The 20,292-nt window shown below is 43.0% G+C and overlaps 1 protein-coding gene across 1 annotated transcript in view; it reads left to right on the top strand.

Annotated features, from left to right (window-relative positions):
- The window catches only part of LOC130356247 (uromodulin-like), a 93,041-nt gene extending 81,586 nt beyond the window's left edge, over positions 1 to 11,455 (top strand). Inside the window, exons 6-9 of the mRNA XM_056557484.1 lie at positions 5,284 to 5,446; positions 5,552 to 5,618; positions 9,031 to 9,063; positions 9,508 to 11,455. Coding sequence (XP_056413459.1) covers positions 5,284 to 5,446; positions 5,552 to 5,618; positions 9,031 to 9,063; positions 9,508 to 9,578 — 334 coding nt within the window. The 3' untranslated portion in view covers positions 9,579 to 11,455. The remainder of the gene's footprint in view (positions 1 to 5,283; positions 5,447 to 5,551; positions 5,619 to 9,030; positions 9,064 to 9,507) is intronic.
- The last annotated feature ends 8,837 nt before the right edge of the window (positions 11,456 to 20,292 follow it).

The raw sequence follows: 20,292 nt of genomic DNA on the forward strand, positions 1-20,292 counted from the left end.
CGTTTAGTGTGTCCAAAGCCTGTGTTACCTGAACTTCTGCTATCCATCCTGACTACGAACCTTGCCGCCTGCCCCCGACCTTTTGCTACGTCTGACCTTGCCTCTGCCTAGTCCTTCTGTCCCACGCCTTCTCAGCAGTCAGCGAGGTTGAGCCGTTGCTAGTGGATACGACCTGGTTGCTACTGCCGCAGCAAGACCATCCCGCTTTGCGGCGGGCTCTGGTGAAAACCAGTAGCCTCTTAGAACCGGTCCACTAGCACGGTCCACGCCAATCCCTCGCTGACAAAGCGGATCCACAGCCCGTAAGCCGAATCGTGACAGTAGATCCGGCCATGGATCCCGCTGAGGTGCCGCTGCCAAGTCTCGCTGATCTTCCCACGGTGGTCGCTCAGCAATCGCAGCAGATTGCCCAACAAGGACAGCAGCTGTCGCAGTTGACCGCCATGTTACAGCAACTTCTGCCTCTGCTACAGCAGCAACCATCTCCTCCGCCAGCTCCTGCACCTCCTCCGCAGCGAGTGGCCGCTCCTAACCTCCGCTTGTCCCTGCCGGACAAATTTGATGGGGACTCTAAACTCTGCCGTGGATTTTTGTCTCAGTGTTCCCTGCATATGGAGATGTTGTCGGACTTGTTTCCTACAGAACGGTCTAAGGTGGCGTTCGTAGTGAGCCTTCTTTCAGGAAAGGCCTTGTCTTGGGCCACACCGCTCTGGGACCGCAATGATCCTGCCACAGCCACAGTCCAGTCCTTCTTCGCTGAAGTCCGGAGTGTCTTCGAGGAGCCAGCCCGAGCTTCTTCTGCCGAGACTGCCCTGTTGAACCTGGTCCAGGGTAATTCTTCAGTGGGCGAGTACGCCATTCAATTTCGTACTCTTGCTTCCGAGTTATCATGGAATAACGAGGCTCTCTGCGCGACCTTTAAAAAAGGCCTATCCAGTCGCATCAAGGATGTGCTGGCCGCACGAGAGATTCCTGCCAACCTCCAAGAACTCATCCATTTGGCTACCCGCATTGACATGCGTTTTTCTGAGCGACACCAAGAGCTCCGCCAGGAAAAAGACTTAGATCTCTGGGCACCTCTCCCACAGCATCCTTTGCAGTCTACGCCTGGGCCTCCCGCCGAGGAGGCCATGCAAGTGGATCGGTCTCGCCTGACCCAGGAAGAGAGGAATCGCCGTAGAGAAGAAAATCTCTGTCTGTACTGTGCCAGTACCGAGCATTTCTTGGTGGATTGCCCTATCCGTCCTCCACGCCTGGGAAACGCACGCACGCACCCAGCTCACGTGGGTGTGGCGTCTCTTGGTTCTAAGTCTGCTTCTTCACGTCTCACGGTGCCCGTGCGGATTTCTCCTTCAGCCAACTCCTCCCTTTCAGCCGTGGCCTGCTTGGACTCTGGTGCCTCTGGGAATTTTATTTTGGAGTCCTTTGTGAATAAATTCAGCATCCCGGTGACCCGTCTCGTCAAGCCGCTCTACATTTCCGCGGTCAACGGAGTCAGATTGGATTGCACCGTGCGTTACCGCACAGAACCCCTCCTGATGTCTATTGGACCCCACCACGAAAGGATTGAGCTCTTCGTTCTCCCCAACTGTACCTCTGAGGTCCTCCTCGGTCTGCCATGGCTCCGGCTTCATTCCCCCACCCTTGATTGGACCACCGGGGAGATCAAGAACTGGGACTCTGCCTGCCATAGAAAGTGCCTCTCCCCCCCTCCCAGTTCCGTCAAGCAAACCTCAGTGCCTCCTCATGGCCCCCGTCCTGGTGTCACACTGCCCCGTGCCAGGCTTCGCCCTCTGCCCTCCCTCCCCATTCTCACTCCTGCCGTACTGCCTGCCGTTGAGGAAACCCTCCATTCTTTCCCGGTGTCCTCATCCCAGGGGAGGCAGTTACCGGACAAAAAAAAGGGGAGACCTAAGGGGGGGTACTGTTACGCCTAGCGCTCCGGGTCCCCGCTCCTCCCCGGAGCGCTCACGGCGTCTTTCTCCCTGCAGCGCCCCGGTCAGTCCCGCTGACCGGGAGCGCTGCACTGTCATGGCCGTTGGGGATGCGATTCGCACAGCGGGACGCGCCCGCTCGCGAATCGCATCCCAGGTCACTTACCCGTCCCGGTCCCCTGCTGTCATGTGCTGGCGCGCGCGGCTCCGCTCTCTAGGGCGCGCGCGCGCCAGCTCTCTGAGACTTAAAGGGCCAGTGCACCAATGATTGGTGCCTGGCCCAATTAGCTTAATTGGCTCCCACCTGCTCCCAGACTATATATGCTCACTGCCCCTGCACTCCCTGGCCGGATCTTGTTGCCTTGTGCCAGTGAAAGCGTTTAGTGTGTCCAAAGCCTGTGTTACCTGAACTTCTGCTATCCATCCTGACTACGAACCTTGCCGCCTGCCCCCGACCTTTTGCTACGTCTGACCTTGCCTCTGCCTAGTCCTTCTGTCCCATGCCTCCTCAGCAGTCAGCGAGGTTGAGCCGTTGCTAGTGGATACGACCTGGTTGCTACTGCCGCAGCAAGACCATCCCGCTTTGCGGCGGGCTCTGGTGAAAACCAGTAGCCTCTTAGAACCGGTCCACTAGCACGGTCCACGCCAATCCCTCGCTGACACAGCGGATCCACAACCCGTAAGCCGAATCGTGACAGTACGTTTATAATCCCTTTATTTTGATGACCTATAACTTTTTTATTTTTCCGTATAAGCGGCGGTATGGGGGCTCATTTTTTGCGCCATGATCTGTACTTTTTTTTGATACCACATTTGCATATAAAAAACTTTTATTAAATTTTTTATAATTTTTTTTTTAATAAAATGTATAAAAAAAGTAGGAATTTTGGACTTTTTTTTTTTTCGTTCACGCCGTTCACCGTACGGGATCATTAACATTTTATTTTAATAGTTCGGACATTTACGCACGCGGCGATACCAAATATGTCTATAAAAAAAAATTTACGCTTTTTGGGGGTAAAATAGGAAAAAACGGACGTTTTACTTTTTTATTGGGGAAGGGGATTTTTCACTTTTTTTTTACTTTTACTTTTACATTTTTTTAAAAAATTTTTTACACTTGAATAGTCCCCATAGGGGACTATTCATAGCAATACCATGATTGCTAATACTGATCTGTTCTATGTATAGGACATAGAACAGATCAGTGTTTTCGGTCATCTTCTGCTCTGGTCTGCTCGATCACAGACCAGAGCAGGAGACGCCGGGAGCCGGACGGAGGCATGAGAGGGGACCTCCGTGCGGCGTTATGAATGATCGGATCCCCGCAGCAGCGCTGCGGGCGATCCGATCATTCATTCAAATCGCGCATTGCCGCAGATGCCGGGATCTGTATTGATCCCGGCACCTGAGGGGTTAATGGCGGACGCCCGCGAGATCGCGGGCGTCGGCCATTGCCGGCGGGTCCCTGGCTGCGATCAGCAGCCGGGATCAGCCGCGCATGACACGGGCATCGCTCCGATGCCCGTGGTTATGCTTAGGACGTAAATGTACGTCCTGGTGCGTTAAGTACCACCGCACCAGGACGTACATTTACGTCCTGCGTCCTTAAGGGGTTAAAGGGGTACTCCGGCGCTAAGACATCTTATCCCCTATCCAAAGGATAGGGGCTAAGATGTCAGATCTTGGGGACCCCCGCAATCTTGGCTGCAGCACCCAACTTTAGCGGCTTCCGGAACCGCTGGAGGTCCTCAGGCTGGAGTCCATCTTGACCAAGAGGACTAAGCATAGTGAGGTCATGGCTCCCCCCGTGTGACAGCGGTCACGCCCCCTCCCATAGGCTCGCATTGAGGGGGCGTAGCGTGACATCATACGGGGGCGGAGCCATGATGTCACTATGCTCCGTCCCCGTGATCGCCAGTAATCAGACCCGGAGCGAGCAAGCTCTGGGGGCTTATTCTAACGGAGTGCAGCATGGAAGATCACGGGGGTCCCCAGCGGCGGGATCCTTTGGATGGGGGATAAGATGTCTTAGTGCCGGAGTACCCCTTTAAGTTCTCATAGGGAGCCCTTTTATTGCTATGTGTGTTTTGGACTTTGATGACCAGGGAGTTATTTTACCTTCAGGAATGCATTCTATGATCAATAGAATATAGAATGCAATATGATCATATTCTTTTGAAATACTGGAGCAGAAAAAAAAATTCTGTAATTTCTGCATATTTTAGTGCAGATTTGAGGACAAATATGTTAGTTTCAAACAAAGTAAAGCAGAATGTTTAATGTGGGCATGACAGCGTACACACGTAACAGGCGGTAGTGCAATGGCCCTTGTGTGTAATCTGTCAGGTCCACAATAAACAGATGTTGATATTTTACTGCCAGTAGTGAATGTCATTCTGCTTCACTTCTTTCTTTGGAACTGTATTGCAGATGTAATATCTGCCAGGAACTGAGCAGTCCTAGTGCAATTTGCGTGTTCTATACAGATGTGGAACAACTACTGCCATTAGAGAGAGAACATGGAAAGTGCAGTGTCTAGTGTAGTGCTGACACTGACCTGCTTTCTTTACTAAGTTGCACACATATGTTAATATTGTTAAAGTTAAAATGCAATGTACCTAAAGACAATCTCTCACCTCTATAATACCGGTATGCTCAGAAATGAAGACATGGGCAAATAGCTGATAAGGAAATAAAACAAATGATACCTGTTTTAGCTGATGGTTGTTTGCAAAGTTATAAAATCCTGTTTACCTTCCAAGCTCAAATATCAAGGAGGCATTGCTGAGCTGCATCATGCACACCTCTTTCCCCCACCGCACCCTGCTTAACTTCAATCTCTGAGCCCTGTACATGAATCATGCAGAGCAGGGGAGGGGGAGAAGTGCATGCTGCAGCATATCTGCAGAATAATCTATAAAATCTGTGGGTATATTGCAGATTTTCTGCAAGGAATTTTGCTTCCAATTGACTTTAAACTCCATTGCACAAACATAAAGAAGTGTGAACAAAGCACGACCCTGTATATGCAAATTAGTGCAGGTGATGCTGCGGTCCGTTTCCTTTTAAAGAAAATCCTTCAGCTGCAAACTACATGAGATTTCCTGGGCAGAAATAAAGAATAGGAATTCTCTGCAGCCTTGCCATCTTCTAATGGGATCCTTTCCAGCAATGAGTTCAGTTTGTGCAATATGGTGTCATAATATAAACATCATCCCAGTAAATTATGGTCACTTTGCAAATTTGGATTATAAATTATTGCTTAATCAGATATAACACTAACATTGAGATTTTTTTTTATAATAGTTATATAATAGTTATATATATTTAACATTTTTTTGGGCAGTTGTTCAGTGAATGGTGATGGACCATATATCCAAGTGGTTGAAAATGGAGTATCTAAGGAGGTCAGATTCAGTCTTACATCATTTTCCTTCCAAGGCTTTGATAGTGTCTACATATTTTGCGATGCTAAACTATGTAACAAGGCATCAGGCAGCTGTTCAACAGTAAGTGACCTTTATTTTCCTGCCACATATATTCTTGTCACATAATATCCACCTATTTACATGTGTAGCTTGTATAAAATGTTTTTTGCTTCTTTTTTCATGCAGTGTTCTTCATCTCGTGATGTTTCCGAGGCAACAGTGCTATTTGGTCTTGGACCTTTTACATTCCTAGGTAATAGAAATATTTTATGGTTTTGTATTGATTTATAACAGTTCTTGTTATGAGATATTAGGATACAAGGTAGCATGTTTCTTATGAGGAAGGTGTTTTCTATTGCAGCCCAACTGTATATAAAACATACCTGTAATTTGGTGTGAACATTATTTAACAGTATAGTTGTTACATCCTGTGCCCCAGCACTCTGTTCCTAATGTGCATTTCTCTCTGCTCCAGGGGTGTGCCCAACCCTCAGCAGTTTGCCAGCCGTACCCTCACTAGACTTTCTACACCCATACCTCTAGGGAGGGTTTTGGCTAATGCCAGGCCAGCACCAGATAACCAGCCCTCCTCTTCCTCTCTGTAGTGCCTTCATGCTGACACAGAAGAGCAGAGATCCAGCATTCAGCAGTACTACATTCATACAGTACTATTGTGGTGGTTAGACTCATCTACAGTCATGGCTGTAAATGTTGGCACCCCTGAAATTTTTCAAGATAATTAAGTATTTCCCATAGAAAAGGACTGCAGTAACACATTTTGCTATACACATGTTTATTCCTTTGTGTGTATTGGAACTAAACTAAAAAAGGGAGGAAAAAAAGCAAATTGGACATAATGTCACACCAAACTCCAAAAATGGTCAGGACAAAATTATTGGCACCCTTTCAAAATTGTGGAAAAATAAGATTGTTTCAAGCATGTGATGCTCCTTTAAACTCAGGTAGAAAGGCAACAATAGAGCCCATTCGGTACTGCAGTGATTCAGGAGATCTAATATATGGGCTGGGGTGGTTATTGCAATTAGGGTGTGGCGGTGCTCTGGCTAGAAACAGTATGCAACAGTTGAAAGCAGATAAAAAGGAGAGAAGTTCAATTAGTCTTTGCATTGTGTGTCTGTGTGTGCCACACTAAGCATGGACAACAGAAAGAGGAGAAGAGAACTGTCTGAGGACTTGAGAACCAAAATTGTGGAAAAATATCAGCAATTTCAAGGTTACAAGTCCATCTCCAGAGATCTAGATTTGCCTTTTTCCACAGTGCACAACATTATCAAGAAGTTTGCAACCCATGGCACTGTAGTTAATCTCCCTTGGCATGGAGGGAAAAGAAAAATTGATGAAAGGTGTCAAGACAGGATAGTCTGGATGGTGGATAAGCATCCTCAAACAAGTTTCAAAGATATTTAAGCTGTCTTGCAGCCTCAGGGAGCATCAGTGTCAGCGCAAACTATCCGTCGACATTTAAATAAAATGAAAAGCTATGGTAGGAGACCCAGGAGGACCCCACTGCTGACACAGAGACATAAAAAAGCAAGACTACATTTTGCCAAAATGAACTTGAGTAAGCCGAAATCCTTCTGGGAAAACATCTTGTGGACAGATGAGACCAAGATAGAGCTTTTTGGTAAAGCACATGATTCTACTGTTTACCAAAAACGGAATGAGGCCTACAAGGAAAAGAACACAGTACCTACAGTGAAATATGGTGGCGTTCAATGATATTTTGTGGTTATTTTGCACTGGGTGCCTTGAATGTGTGCAAGGCATCATGAAACCTGAGGATTACCAATGGAATTGGGGTTGCACTGCACAGCCCAGTGTCAGAAAGCTTTTTCCAAGATCTTGGGTCTTCCAGCAGGACAATGACCCCAAACATACATCAAAAAGCACCCAGAAATGGAAGGCAACAAAGCTAAATCCCATTGAACACCTGTGGAGAGATCTTAAAATTGCTTTTGGGAAAAGGCGCCCTTCCAATAAGAGAGACCTGGAGCAGTTTGCAAAGGACAAGTGGTCCAACATTAAGGCTGAGAGGTGTAAGAAGCTTATTGATGGTTATAGGGAGCCACTGATTTCAGTTACTTATTCCAAAGGGTGTGCAACCAAATATTAAGTTAAGGGTGCCAATAATTTTGTCCAGCCCATTTTGGGAATTTGGTGTGACATTATTTGGTGTGACAATTTGCTTTTTTTCCTCCCTTTTTTGGTTTAGTTCCAATACACACAAAGGGAATAAACATGTGTATAGCAAAACATGTGTTACTGCAATACTTTTCTGTGAGAAATACTTCATTTTCTTGAAAAATTTCAGGGGTGCCAACATTTACGGTCATAACTTTATGTTTTCCATGATTGACAGTGATATAGACTGCGGTGAATATAGGCTTGGGAAATTATTTATTGGGAAAATATGATTTTGAGACTGGGCTCCATACTCTAATCTCCCCTCCCCCCCCCCCCCCCTTTTGTTTCCCCTGTACATTTGCTGGGTATTTTTCACTTGCATAAACATGTTAGGAGCCATAGTTATATATGCCCCAGAAATGTCACACACAGGTATTGGCCTTTCTATAAAATTCAAGCATGGGCCTGTTATATCTAGAGGTCAAACTGTATGTATCCCAGCATGTGGGTTAATCATAACCCATTCATGTGTCCTGTCAAAATGTTGGTCATGACCTAATGGTGCAAATAAATGGACTCCAATCTGTGTAATATCTATTGTGTATGGTATCATTTATAAAATGTGTAATCTGTGTTTGGAAAGAGGGTAGGACATTTAGAAGTGATGTAGTGTCCTTATCTGATAATAAGACAGAAATTATGGCATCCAATTATCTTAAGGCTAGGTTTACACTACCGAACTTCTGGCTATAAAAAATCAGAGGTTGCCCAGGACCAACTGAATCAGTTGGTGCTGGGCGCTAAAACTGCATGGAAATTGTTGCCGATAGACAGCAATGTCTGCGGCGTGGATTCTGCCTAAAGAAGTTCAGGCAGAATTTCAGTGGCGGAATATCCATTGTCGACAGTCAGTAGTGTGCACTGTACAGCCTGATTGGGATTCTGCTGTATCAGAATTTTCTGAGTGGAATTCCGCATTGAAATTCCACTCGGAAATTCTGTAGTGTGAACCTAGCCTAAATGTCTTAAAGTGGTACTCGACCCCTAGACATCTTATCCCCTATCCAAAGGATAGGGGATAAGATGTCTGATCGCGGGGGGCCCGCCCCTGGGGACCCCCGCAATATAGCATGCGGCACCCACCTGTTCCTTGTCCAGAAGTGCTGGAGGGTCTGGGTCGCGACCACGGGAACGGAAGTCCGTGATGTCGTGACTCCACCCCCGTGTGACGTCACACCCCGTCCCCTCAATGCAAGTCTATGGGAGGGGACTTCCGTTCCCGTGGTTGCGACCCAGACCCTTCAGCGCTTCCGGACAAGAAACAGGTGGGTGCCGCATGCTATATTGCGGGGGTCCCCAGCGGCGGGACCCCCGCAATCAGACATCTTATCCCCTATCCTTTGGATAGGGGATAAGATGTCTAGGGGTGGAGTACCCCTTTAAGAAGTGAAAGAGATTTATAAAAGACACTTAATGTATAGGACACCTTTTTCAAATCTCTGCTTTTTTTTTTTCTTTAGATAACATAGACTATTCTTCCAGCAGTCAAAAAGGTAAGATATCCTGTTCAAGGACAAAATATATTGTGTGTGACTGTAAGCATATTGAACATTTTTCTAGTTTCTTGAAGTACAGCTTGAGCATAGTCTCACAGCAGAACATGCCTTAGGGAAACTGACGTCATCCTCTTAGTTTTGTAATTCCAGTTACTTCACCTTAGTCCCAGTTTATCATAGCGTGCCTTTGGGCTATTGCATACATCCCTCTTATGGAAGGGAAGTCTCCTCTTTTGGCTGAAATCTATGTATCCCTTCATTGCTATGAAAAGGTTCTACTGGCATACTAGACTGAATCATAAGCATTTACAGCTCTGTCCAATAAATATATATGCAATGTTTGAACTGTTAGTCTTAATGTATGCTTCAGATTTGCTGTAGTTTTAAAGGTCCTATATAAAAGATGACTGGCTTTCATTAACAATAAGTCTTTATTTTCAGGTTTGTCCATTACTTTGCTGCTGGGTAGTCTTCTGTGCCTTTGGATGCACCTTACATCTGAGGTCATATGATCCTGAAATATGTTACTTAGACTTTCTTATTGACCAAACTACTTATTATCGAAATACAGGATTTCTGCTGAGCACATCTTGAATTAAGATTGTTACTTCCAAGGAATCATCTTTTCTTACTTGCAATCCAATATAATGTTACTTGCGGTGTCAGAAGTTGCACTACTACTAAAGACTTGGGGTGCTTTTACATGTATAGTTATCTCACCTACTTCTGTCCTGCCTAATCTTATACATAATATCTCAATTGGAGTGTGTGGCCACGTTATCTGTGTCATCTGCCGCAAAACTGATCTAACATGCCTAAACATCTGTCTACCCGGACCTTGAATTATAGCGTGTAAACATCTGAATAGTCTGAGATAATCTGTTAGTGTAAATTGCCAACTCAGACCAACCTCATCTTAGGTAAGTGTACAAATATCCAACCCACCTCTATGTGCATTTTAGTGCTCGCATCCACACTGGCTTAGTATTAAGAGTAGAAGGGTAGATGATACAGCACTTTAATAAAACATCAGTTTTGTTTAATTCTTTAAAAGGAACATAACACCAAATTACTAGCAGGTAACAATGGTTCTGAACCTGTTTCAAAAGTGGTTGCATTCTTTATCACAGATAGCGCCCCAAGTCATGCGCTCCTGTTAAGCTCCAAGACTTGGAGGTAGGGTGTTATTACGTCTCTATGTACACATGGAGAATAACAATCCATTAGCTTACAATTAATACATAGAAAAATCTGCTGCATTAAAGTACCTTTTAAATAAACAAACATATTTAACTGGGTATGAATTCTCTAGGTACTGAACAAAAGGACTAATATCATAAATTATAGCCCAATCAGAAAACTGATCTAACTGATCCACCCGAAGACCAATCTCATTATCTGTAAGATCAGTCTGACTCCGACTTATTCTGCTTCATTTATTTTACTGCTAATGTTTCGAATAAAAAGAACAAAAAAAAAATGTATTCATACTGGAAATGTGTAAATGATAATAATATTAATATTATACAGTATTTTTTGTTCACATGTATTAATAACAGTGTGGTCAAAACAGAGGCCCATCTTAGTTTAACCTCTTCATTTGTTCATCCCATGAAGGCCCGCATGACACAAAAGACAATTTTCTTTATCTTAGAGAAATAATCATTATTAATATTATTTATATCTAAAACTTCCCTATTGCAAACACATAGACTCCTAGCTTTCTACTTTAGGTAATAAAGGGGGTAAGTTCACATGCCTTCAGAACAACATTTAGATCTTCCACAGTGTCCATAAGATAGACCCCCCCACAGTCACGTATGGCTTTAAAAAATGTATTTTCAATATAAACAAATAATTGATATTACTGCACTCTGTTCAGTGTATAATTCCCCTCAGCAGACACCCATTTCCTAGAAATCACTTTAAGCACAAGTAAAACAAGTCCTGCATACCCTAATACAGCATTTAAAGTGGACATGTCAGTAGCTACATAGGGGTGAAAATAAACTAATGGCTAGATAGGACTTAACTTTTTTTTTTTAATCTTCATAGTGCTTTCCAGTGCTGAGATAAGTCTTATTTACAAAAAAAAAAGGCTTTTAAGTGCCATGGGGGAGTGTCCTACCAGGGCAAGATCCCAGGGTTAGCCTCCCAACTTCTCTTATATACCACCTGTTTGCCCAATTTCAATCAAAGGGGGTGATTGTATACAGACGGGCATGAAGGAGGTAAAAAAGATGAGTGAGGCTGGATAATCCAGGGCTCTTGCTGTACTGGGAAACACCCTCATGTACCCATTAACATAAAGGTTTATATCATTGTACTTAACCCCTTAAGGACCAAGCCCATTTTTACCTTAAAGGGGTATTCCAGGCAAAAACTTTTTTTTATATATCAACTGGCTCCGGAAAGTTAAACAGATTTGTAAATTACTTCTATAAAAATTTTTTTCATCCTTCCAATAGTTATTAGCTTCTCAAGTTGAGTTGCTGTTTTCTGTCTAACTGCTTTCTGATGACTCACGTCCCGGGAGCTGTCCAGCTCCTATGCGGATATTCTCCCATCATGCAAGGGATATTTTCCCATCATGCACAGCTCCCGTGACGTGACATCATCATTGAGCAGTTAGACAGAAAACTTCAGAAGCTAATAACTATTGGAAGGATTAAGATTTTTTAATAGAAGTAATTTACAAATCTGTTTAACTTTCCGGAGCCAGTTGATATATATAAAAAAATGTTTTTGCCTGGAATACCCCTTTAAGTACCAGGCCAATTTTATTTTTGCATTTTCGTTTTTTCCTCCTTGTCTACTAAAATACATAACTCTTTTATATTTCCATCTACAGACCCATATAAGGGCATGTTTTTTGCGTGAACAATTGTACTTTGTAATGAAACCTCTCATTTTACCATAACATGTACGGCGAACCCAAACAAATATTTTTTTTAGGGAGGAAATTTAAATGAAAACCATAATTTTGCACATTTTGGAGGGTTTCGTTTTCACACTGTACAATTCACGGTAAAATGACATGTGTTCTTTATTCTGTGGGTCAATACGATTAAAATGATACCCATGGCTAGATACTTTTATATTTTTGTACCTCTTAAAAAAAATCTAAAACTTTTTGTACAAAATCAGTAATCTAAAATCGCCCTATTTTGACCACCTATAACTTTTTCATTTTTCCGTATATAGGGCGGTATGAGGGCTCATTTTTTGCACCGTCATCTGTACTTTTTATTGATACCACATTTGCATATAAAACTTTGATATCATTTTTTATAAAAAAAATTTCAATAAAATGTGACAAAAAAGCAGCATTTTTGGACTTCATTTTAATGTTTTCGCCGTTCACCGTACAGGATCATTAACATTATATTTTGATAGTTCGGGCATTTACACACGCGGCGGCAATACTAAATATGTTTCTAAAAAAAAAATTTATGCTTTTTGGGGGTAAAATGGGAAATTTTCATTTTTATTGGGGGAGGGGATTTTTCACTTTATTTTACTTTTTATTTTTACATTTTTCTACTTTTTTTTTTTTACACTTTTTATGTCCTTATAGGGGACTATCTATAGCAATCATTTGATTGCTAATACTGTTCAGTGCTATGCATAGGACATAGCACCGATCAGTATTATCGGTCATCTACTGCTCTGGTCTGCTCGATCTCAGACCAGAGCACGAGACGCCGGGAGACGGACGGAGACAGGTGAGGGGACCTCCGTCCGCCATTACAGATGATCGGATCGCCACGGCAGCGCTGCCGGCGATCCAATCATCTATTTTATCATGTGCATTGCCGCAGATGCCGTGATCTGTACAGATCACGGCATCTGAGGAGTTAATGGTGGACATCCGTGCGATCGCGGATGGCGGTCATTACCGTCGGGTCCCCGGCTGCTGATAGCAGCCGGAACCTGCCGTGATTGACGTGAGCACCACTCCGATGCTCGCGGTCATACACAGGACGTAGATGTACGTCCTGGTGCGCGAAGTACCGCCAAACCAGGACATACATTTACGTCCGTGGTCGTTAAGGGGTAAAAAGGACTAAAGAGATACATAAGATGTATACAAAATCCTGATGAGAAGCCATATGTAGCTATGGGCTTATATACCACTGTTTAGCTGCTAATAGGTCCACTTTAACATGTTGTTGTTCAAAATTTTTGTGGTATTTGATAGAAAGAGGTTCTGACAATATTTTCTTAACCAAAAGAATTTATATTACATGTATTTCATGGTCCCCTGAAAGTTATAGCACTCCAATTAAGTCATATTATATACATCTACAACAATGAATACATATCCTTATTTTATTTATTTTGGAGGGAATGTTGTTGTATTGATTGTTGCAATTGTTTTCTGTTATCCTATTAAAATGTTTACAGTTGGTCAATATTGCATTGGAAAAAATAAATCACATATAGTTGTGACTTCCGTTATTTATTTTATTTATGCATTCATTTATGTGGGTGACATAGATCTTATTTTTTCACAGATTTGATTTAAAAGTTCATTTTTTAAAGGAATAATGGGCAGAGATAGGAGCTAACAGTTTTTGCTTATCTGCTTTACATTCTTTTGTAAGGATGTTGGTTAAAAAATATTTGTCTAAAAATTTTCTCTAAATTATGCTGGCTAACATATACTATTATAATGCAGATAATAAAGTCCCAATTTTTGTACGAGATGAGATCAGGGCTTTCCCAGATAATGGAATGATGTTGTTGTCCTCACAGTTTTGGAATGGGTAGTATGTATGACAACTTAAAGGGGTTATCCAGGAATCGAAAAACTGAGATAACTTCTTTCAAAGACCGCTCCCTGTCTGTCTCCAGGTTGGATGTGGTTCTGCAGCTCAGTTCCATTAAAGTAAATGGAGCCAAGTTGTAATACCACACCCAAAGTGGAAACAGACAGGGAGCGTTCTTTGAAAGAAATTAGGCCTGTTTTTTGATCCTTGGATAATCCATTTGTAAACAGCAGGAAGCACAACAACTAGGTAAGAATCCCTATACCAAGCAAACAACAGGAAAAAAAACGCACCAGCAGTCTACAAATGAATGTTAGGCAGCTAGGAGGCAAAAACTATCTTATCCCCTATCCACAGGAAGTAGCTGATTGCAGAGGTCCGACCGCTGGGACCCCCATGATCTACGAAATGGCACCCTGGCTCTCAATGAGGAGGGAGTGCTGTATACAGCATGCGCTTCATTTATATTTATGGGAGCGCCAAAGAGACCATATAGATAGGGAATAACAGTTTTCAATCGACAACCCCTTTAAGGAGGGTGGAGCCAATGGGGGACATTTATCAATATGTGTCTGTGTGCACCCACTTCACAGCCTTTTTTTGCTGTATTTTTGACTTATGTGTGCCAAATTTAACCAAAACTGTGCACAGACTTTGATCAATTTTGCACAAATGAAAGATCACCTCAGAACTTGCGGTAGGATTTCAATTTTCTAAGGCAAGGCAGAGGTGGTATGAATTTGCGTTTTTATTTTTTTATGTTTGCACAATATTTTTACTTTTAAAAAGACGTAGTTAATAAATCTCGTCCACTGCATAGTCAAGAATGAAGCCAAAAAGCCAAAATGGTCTATTTTAAAATTGTGCAAATTTTTGGCGCAAAAAATAACTGCGCAAAAATGTTGTAACAAATTTCAGCCAATAAAATGTCTGGAAGGCAATGATAAATCTCCCCCCATGGTGTACATAAACCATGTAACTTAAAAGGCACTTTGACTATTAGGTGCTAATATCTGCACTAAATTCATGTGAATTTGGTGCATTTGGTGCATACAGTTTTGCTATGGATTTCAAACAGTCAAGGAGTCTGCAATAAAAATGCCTGGTATTTCTGCAATAGTATGAGCGGGCTGCAGATTTGTAAATCCACAGCATGCTCCGATTTCCATACAGATTTTTTTCTGCTACATGTGGATGATGTTTTGGCACATATATGCACGAAGACTACAGAGGCAAAATCTACCCATAGGATCTCATGCCATTGGCATATGCCAAAACCATGTGCATTTAAGCTGTGCCGGAATGATTCGGCACATTATTGGTTTTCAGTGTGAAGGAAAGCGTATTCTGCATAATCAGCGCTTTTCCCAATCATTATGTCTTGCCATGTAGACTTATCAGAAAAAAGTAAATCAAACGAATACTTGTAAGAACAACAGAAGGGTCTGGCACTACCGCAATGTGGGCAGCGACCAAAGATAAAACCGGACAGTTCATGTGCAGATTCAGGTGGTGCAGCGAGTATAGGAATCTCATTCAATGCAGATACTGGAAGAAAATATTTGGCGACTCACTATTCTGCAGAAACCTCTTTTATTCCGTCAGGAAATCACAGGAGGCACATAATGCAGGGAAGGGCAAGGAATGAGGCAGGGGGTGCGGGTAGGATAGTGCATGTAGTTTGAGGAAGTGCCAGACCGGCACGAAACTGCGCTATCCTACCCGCACCCCCTGCCTCATTCCTTGCCCTTCCCTGCATTATGTGCCTCCTGTGATTTCCTGACGGAATAAAAAAAGTTTCTGCAGAATGGCGAGTCGCCGAGTCTTTTCTTCTATTATATGCATTATCAGAAATAAGTACTCACTTTCAGTGGGAGAGTGATGCACCCTGTAAAGTTGCATGAGTCGCATATCCTTAAAGGGGTACTACACTTAGTTCCAAATGTTGGGAGCGGGCTTCGGGGGTCACCACGCCCCCTGGTGACATCACGCCCTGCCCCCTCATAGAATAGAAATCGGGGGCCATGTGCGTTTACAAAGCCCCCCGTGGTGCCAGAACAGTGAATCCCCTCCACATGTGACCCCATTTTGGAAACTACACTCCTTACAGAATTGAATAAGGGGTGCAGTGAGCATTTACACTCCACTGGGGTTTAACAGATCTTTGGAACAGTGGGCTGTGAAAATAAAAAATTTAATTTTTCATTTTCACAGAATACTGTTCCAAAAATCTGTCAGACACCAGTGCGACATGCCCCCCCCCTCACCCCCCCTCCCTAATAAAAAAAAAACATTCCAGCAAAATTTACTTTCCAAAAGCCAAATGTGACTCCTTCTCTTCTGAGCATTGTAGTGCACCCGCAGAGCACTTTACATCCACATATGGGGTATTTCCGTACTCAGGAGAAATTGCGTTACAAATTTTGGGGGTCTTTTTATCCTTTCACCGCTTGTGAAAATTAAAAGTATGGGGCAACACCAGCATGTTAGTGTAAAAAAAAATAAAAAAAACTTTTACATTAACATGCTGGTGTAGAGCCCAACTTTAACTGTGTAGGGGTATGTGTATATGTATTAATTGGAAATACCATACTCAGAAGAAATGGGGCTACACATTTTGGGGGGCTTTTTTCCCCCCTATTTTCCCTTGTGAAAAAGAAAAATGTAGGGTAACACCAGCATTTTAGTGAAAACATTTTTTTTCTTCATTTTCACATCCAACTTTAACCAAAATTTGTCAAACACCTGTGGGGTGTTAAGGCTCACTATACCCCTTGTTACTTTCTGTGAGGGGTGTAGTTTACAAAATGGGGTCACATGTGGGTATTTATTGTTTTGCGTTTATGTCACAACAGCTGTAAAATCAGCCACTCCTGTGCAAATCACCAATTTAGACCACAAATGTACATGGTGCACTCTCAATTCTGAGCCATGTTGTACGCCTGCAGAGCACTTTGCATCCACATATGGGATATTTCTGTACTCAGGAGAAATTGCGTTACAAATTTTGGGGGTCTTTTTATCCTTTCATCGCTTGTGAAAATTAAAAGTATGGGGCAACACCAGCATGTTAGTGCAAAAAAATAAAAAACTTTTACACTAACCTGCTGGTGTAGACCCCAACTTTAACTGTGTAGGAGTACGTGTATATGTAGTGTTTTAGAGTACATTCACACGGGTGGGCACAGGCGGGGGTTTACAGCAAGTTTCCTGCTGGGAGTTTGAGCTGCAGTGGAAAATTTGCCACAGCTCAAACTTGCAACGGGAAACTCACTGTAAACCCCCACCCGTGTGAATGTACCCTGTACATTCACATTGGGGGAGGGGGCAAACCTCCAGCTGTTGCAAAAGTACAACTCCCAGCATGCCCTTTGGCTGTCCGTTCATGCTGGGAGTTGCAGTTATGTAACAGCTGGAGGCACACTGGTTGCAAAACCCAGTTTGTTACTTAACTCAGTGTTTTGCAACCAGTGTGCCTACAGTTGTTGCAAAACTACAACTACCAGCAAGTACGGTCTTGTCAGTACATGCTGGGAATTGTTGTTTGTAACAGCTGAAGGCACACTGGTTGTGAAAGACTGCGTTAGGTAACAAACTCTGTGTTTCGTAACCAGAGTTTGTTAGCTGTTGCAAAACTAGAACTCTCAGCATGCATTGACAGCCGAATGGCATGCTGGGAGCTGTAGTTATGCAACAGCTGGAGGCACACTGCTACATTGCCCAGCATGCCCTTTGGCTGTTTGTGCATGCTGGTGGTTGCAGTTATGCAACAACTGGAGGCACACTTTTTCATAGAAAGAAAGTGCCTCTAACTGTTGCATAATTACAAGCCCCAGCATGCACAAACAGCCAAAGGGCATGCTGGGAGCTGTAGGTTTGCCACCAGCTGTTGCAAAACTACAACTTCTAGCATGCCATTTGGCTGTGCATGCTGGGAGTTGTTGCTTAGCAAAATCAGGAGGCGAACAACTCCCCTCCTGCTGCAGCCTGCCGCCGCCACTGAGGACGCTGCTGCCTCCCGGTAACCTTCGTCAACGACGCCGACTCCAGGGACCCTCCACGTTGATGCCAGAGACCCCCGCCTGCCCCGATGGAGAGGTAAGGGATCCCCCCGACTTGCCTGATCGCCAACCGATCACCTCCCAGCAGGCTCTGTGATTGATCAGGGTGCCTGCAGAACGATTTCCTTAAGTATCAGGTCGTACCTGTACGTCCTGGGTCCCTAAGTGATTAATATGCTATTTTATAGTAAAATATTGGTGATAGAGACATAAAAATGACATTTATATGATCAGGATTAGGTGCTGAGTAACATATAACAGTTTTTTTTTTTTTTTTTTTTTGTGGAATCTGATAGGTACGCTTTAAAAATTATTTAATCCTGACTGTAAATCCCTTCATTTTAAAAGTTTTTTTATAATCCTGTGTGATTTTCTTACATTAACCCCTCAGAGTGCTCTCACTGCTGTTATTGAACTCTTTATAGCTCCCTCCATTGTGCATTTCTCTTTCTTTCCATTGCCATTCTTATTCTTTCCATTTTTACATAGTTAACAAACACTTATTTTGCTTAGGTACACAGTGTTATATGAAATGTATATTTTTTAGTAAATAGACAACATATAAAATGGCAATAAAATGAAATACTTTGAAATGTGACTGGGCCACATAAGTGAAATTTCCCCTGTAGACAGCCACACCGAATGTCAATACCAATACTAACTATCACCCATCAAATTACTTTATAAAGTATTTCCCCGAAGGAAAATAATCTGCAATCCTGCCTCTCCCCTTGATACATTTCTGAAATCACACATTGTCTGATTTTTAAAGAATGTATTTGCAAATTATGGTGGAAAAATAAGTATTTGATCAATAACAAAAGTTTAACTCAATACTTTGTTATATACCCTTTGTTGGCAATGACAGAGGTCAAATGTTTTCTGTAAGTCTTCACAAAGATTTCACACACTGTTGGTATTTTGGCCCATTCCTCCATGCAGATCTTCTCCAGAGCAGTGATGTTTTGGGGCTGTCGCTGGGCAACACGGACTTTCAACTCCCTCCAAAGGTTTTCTATGGGGTTGAGATCTGGAGACTGACCACTCCAGGAGCTTGAAATGCTTCTTACGAAGCCACTCCTTTGTTGCCCGGGCGGGGTGTTTGGCATCATTGTCATGCTGAAAGACCCAGCCACTTTTCAGCTTCAATGCCCTTGCTGATGGAAGGAGGTTTTCGTTAAAAATCTCATGATACATCGCCCCATTAATTCTTTCCTTTACACGGATCAGTCGTCATGGTCCCTTTGCAGAAAAACAGCCCCAAAGCATGATGTTTCCACCCCCATGCTTCACAGTAAGTATGGTGTTCTTTGGATGCAACTCATCATTCTTTCTCCTCCAAACACTACGAGTTGAGTTTTTACCAACAAGTTCTACTTTGGTTTCATCTGACCAAATGACATTCTCCCAATCCTCTTCTGGATCATCCACATGCTCTCTAGCAAACTTCAGATGGGCCCAGACATGGCTTAAGCAGGGGGGACAGGTCTAGCACTGCATGATTTGAGTAACTGGTGGCATAGAGTTTTACTGATGGTAGCCTTTGTTACTTTGGTCCCAGCTCTCTGTAGGTCCTTCACTAGGTCCCCCCCCCCCCCCCCGTCTTCTTCTGGGATTTTTGCTCCCCATTCTTGTGATCATTTTGACACCACGGGGTGAGATCTTGCATGGAGCCCAGATCGATGGAAATGATCAGTTGTCTTGTATGTCTTTCATTTTCTAATAATTGCTCCCACAGTTGATTTCTTCCCATCATGCTGCTTGCCTATTGCAAATTCTGTCTTCCCAGCCTGGTGGAGGTCTACAATTTTGTTTCTGGTGTCCTTCGACAGCTCTTGGGTCTTGGCCATAGTGGAGTTTGGAGTGTGACTGTTTGAGGTTGTGGTCAGGTGTCTTTTATACTGATAACAAGTTCAAACAGGTGCCATTAATACAGGTAACTAGTGGAGGACAGAGGAGACTCTAAAAGAAGAAGTTACAGGTCTGTAAGAGCCAGAAATCTTGCTTGTTTATAGATGACCAAATACTTATTTTCCACCATAATTTGCAAATACATTCTTAAAAGATCAGACAATGAGAAAAAAAATCCATAAAATCACATGTCTCTATGTCTCTCATAGTTGAGGTATACCTATGATGGAAATTACAGGCCTCTCATCTTTTTAAGTTGGGAGAACTTGCACAATTGGTGGCTGACTAAATACTTTTTTGCCCCACTGTGTGTGTATATATATATATATATATATATATATATTTCTAAAAAAAAATAAAAATACAGGCGTTAATTTATGCTCATACAGTTTTTCTTATTATGGCTTTGAACAATCCCCACATTGCCATAGTGCATGTTTTCATTTGGAGCAGTAGCTAGGCTATAGGGGTTGCAGCGCTGC

The sequence above is a fragment of the Hyla sarda genome, chromosome 2 (assembly GCF_029499605.1).
Source record: "Hyla sarda isolate aHylSar1 chromosome 2, aHylSar1.hap1, whole genome shotgun sequence".
Lineage (NCBI taxonomy): Eukaryota > Metazoa > Chordata > Amphibia > Anura > Hylidae > Hyla > Hyla sarda.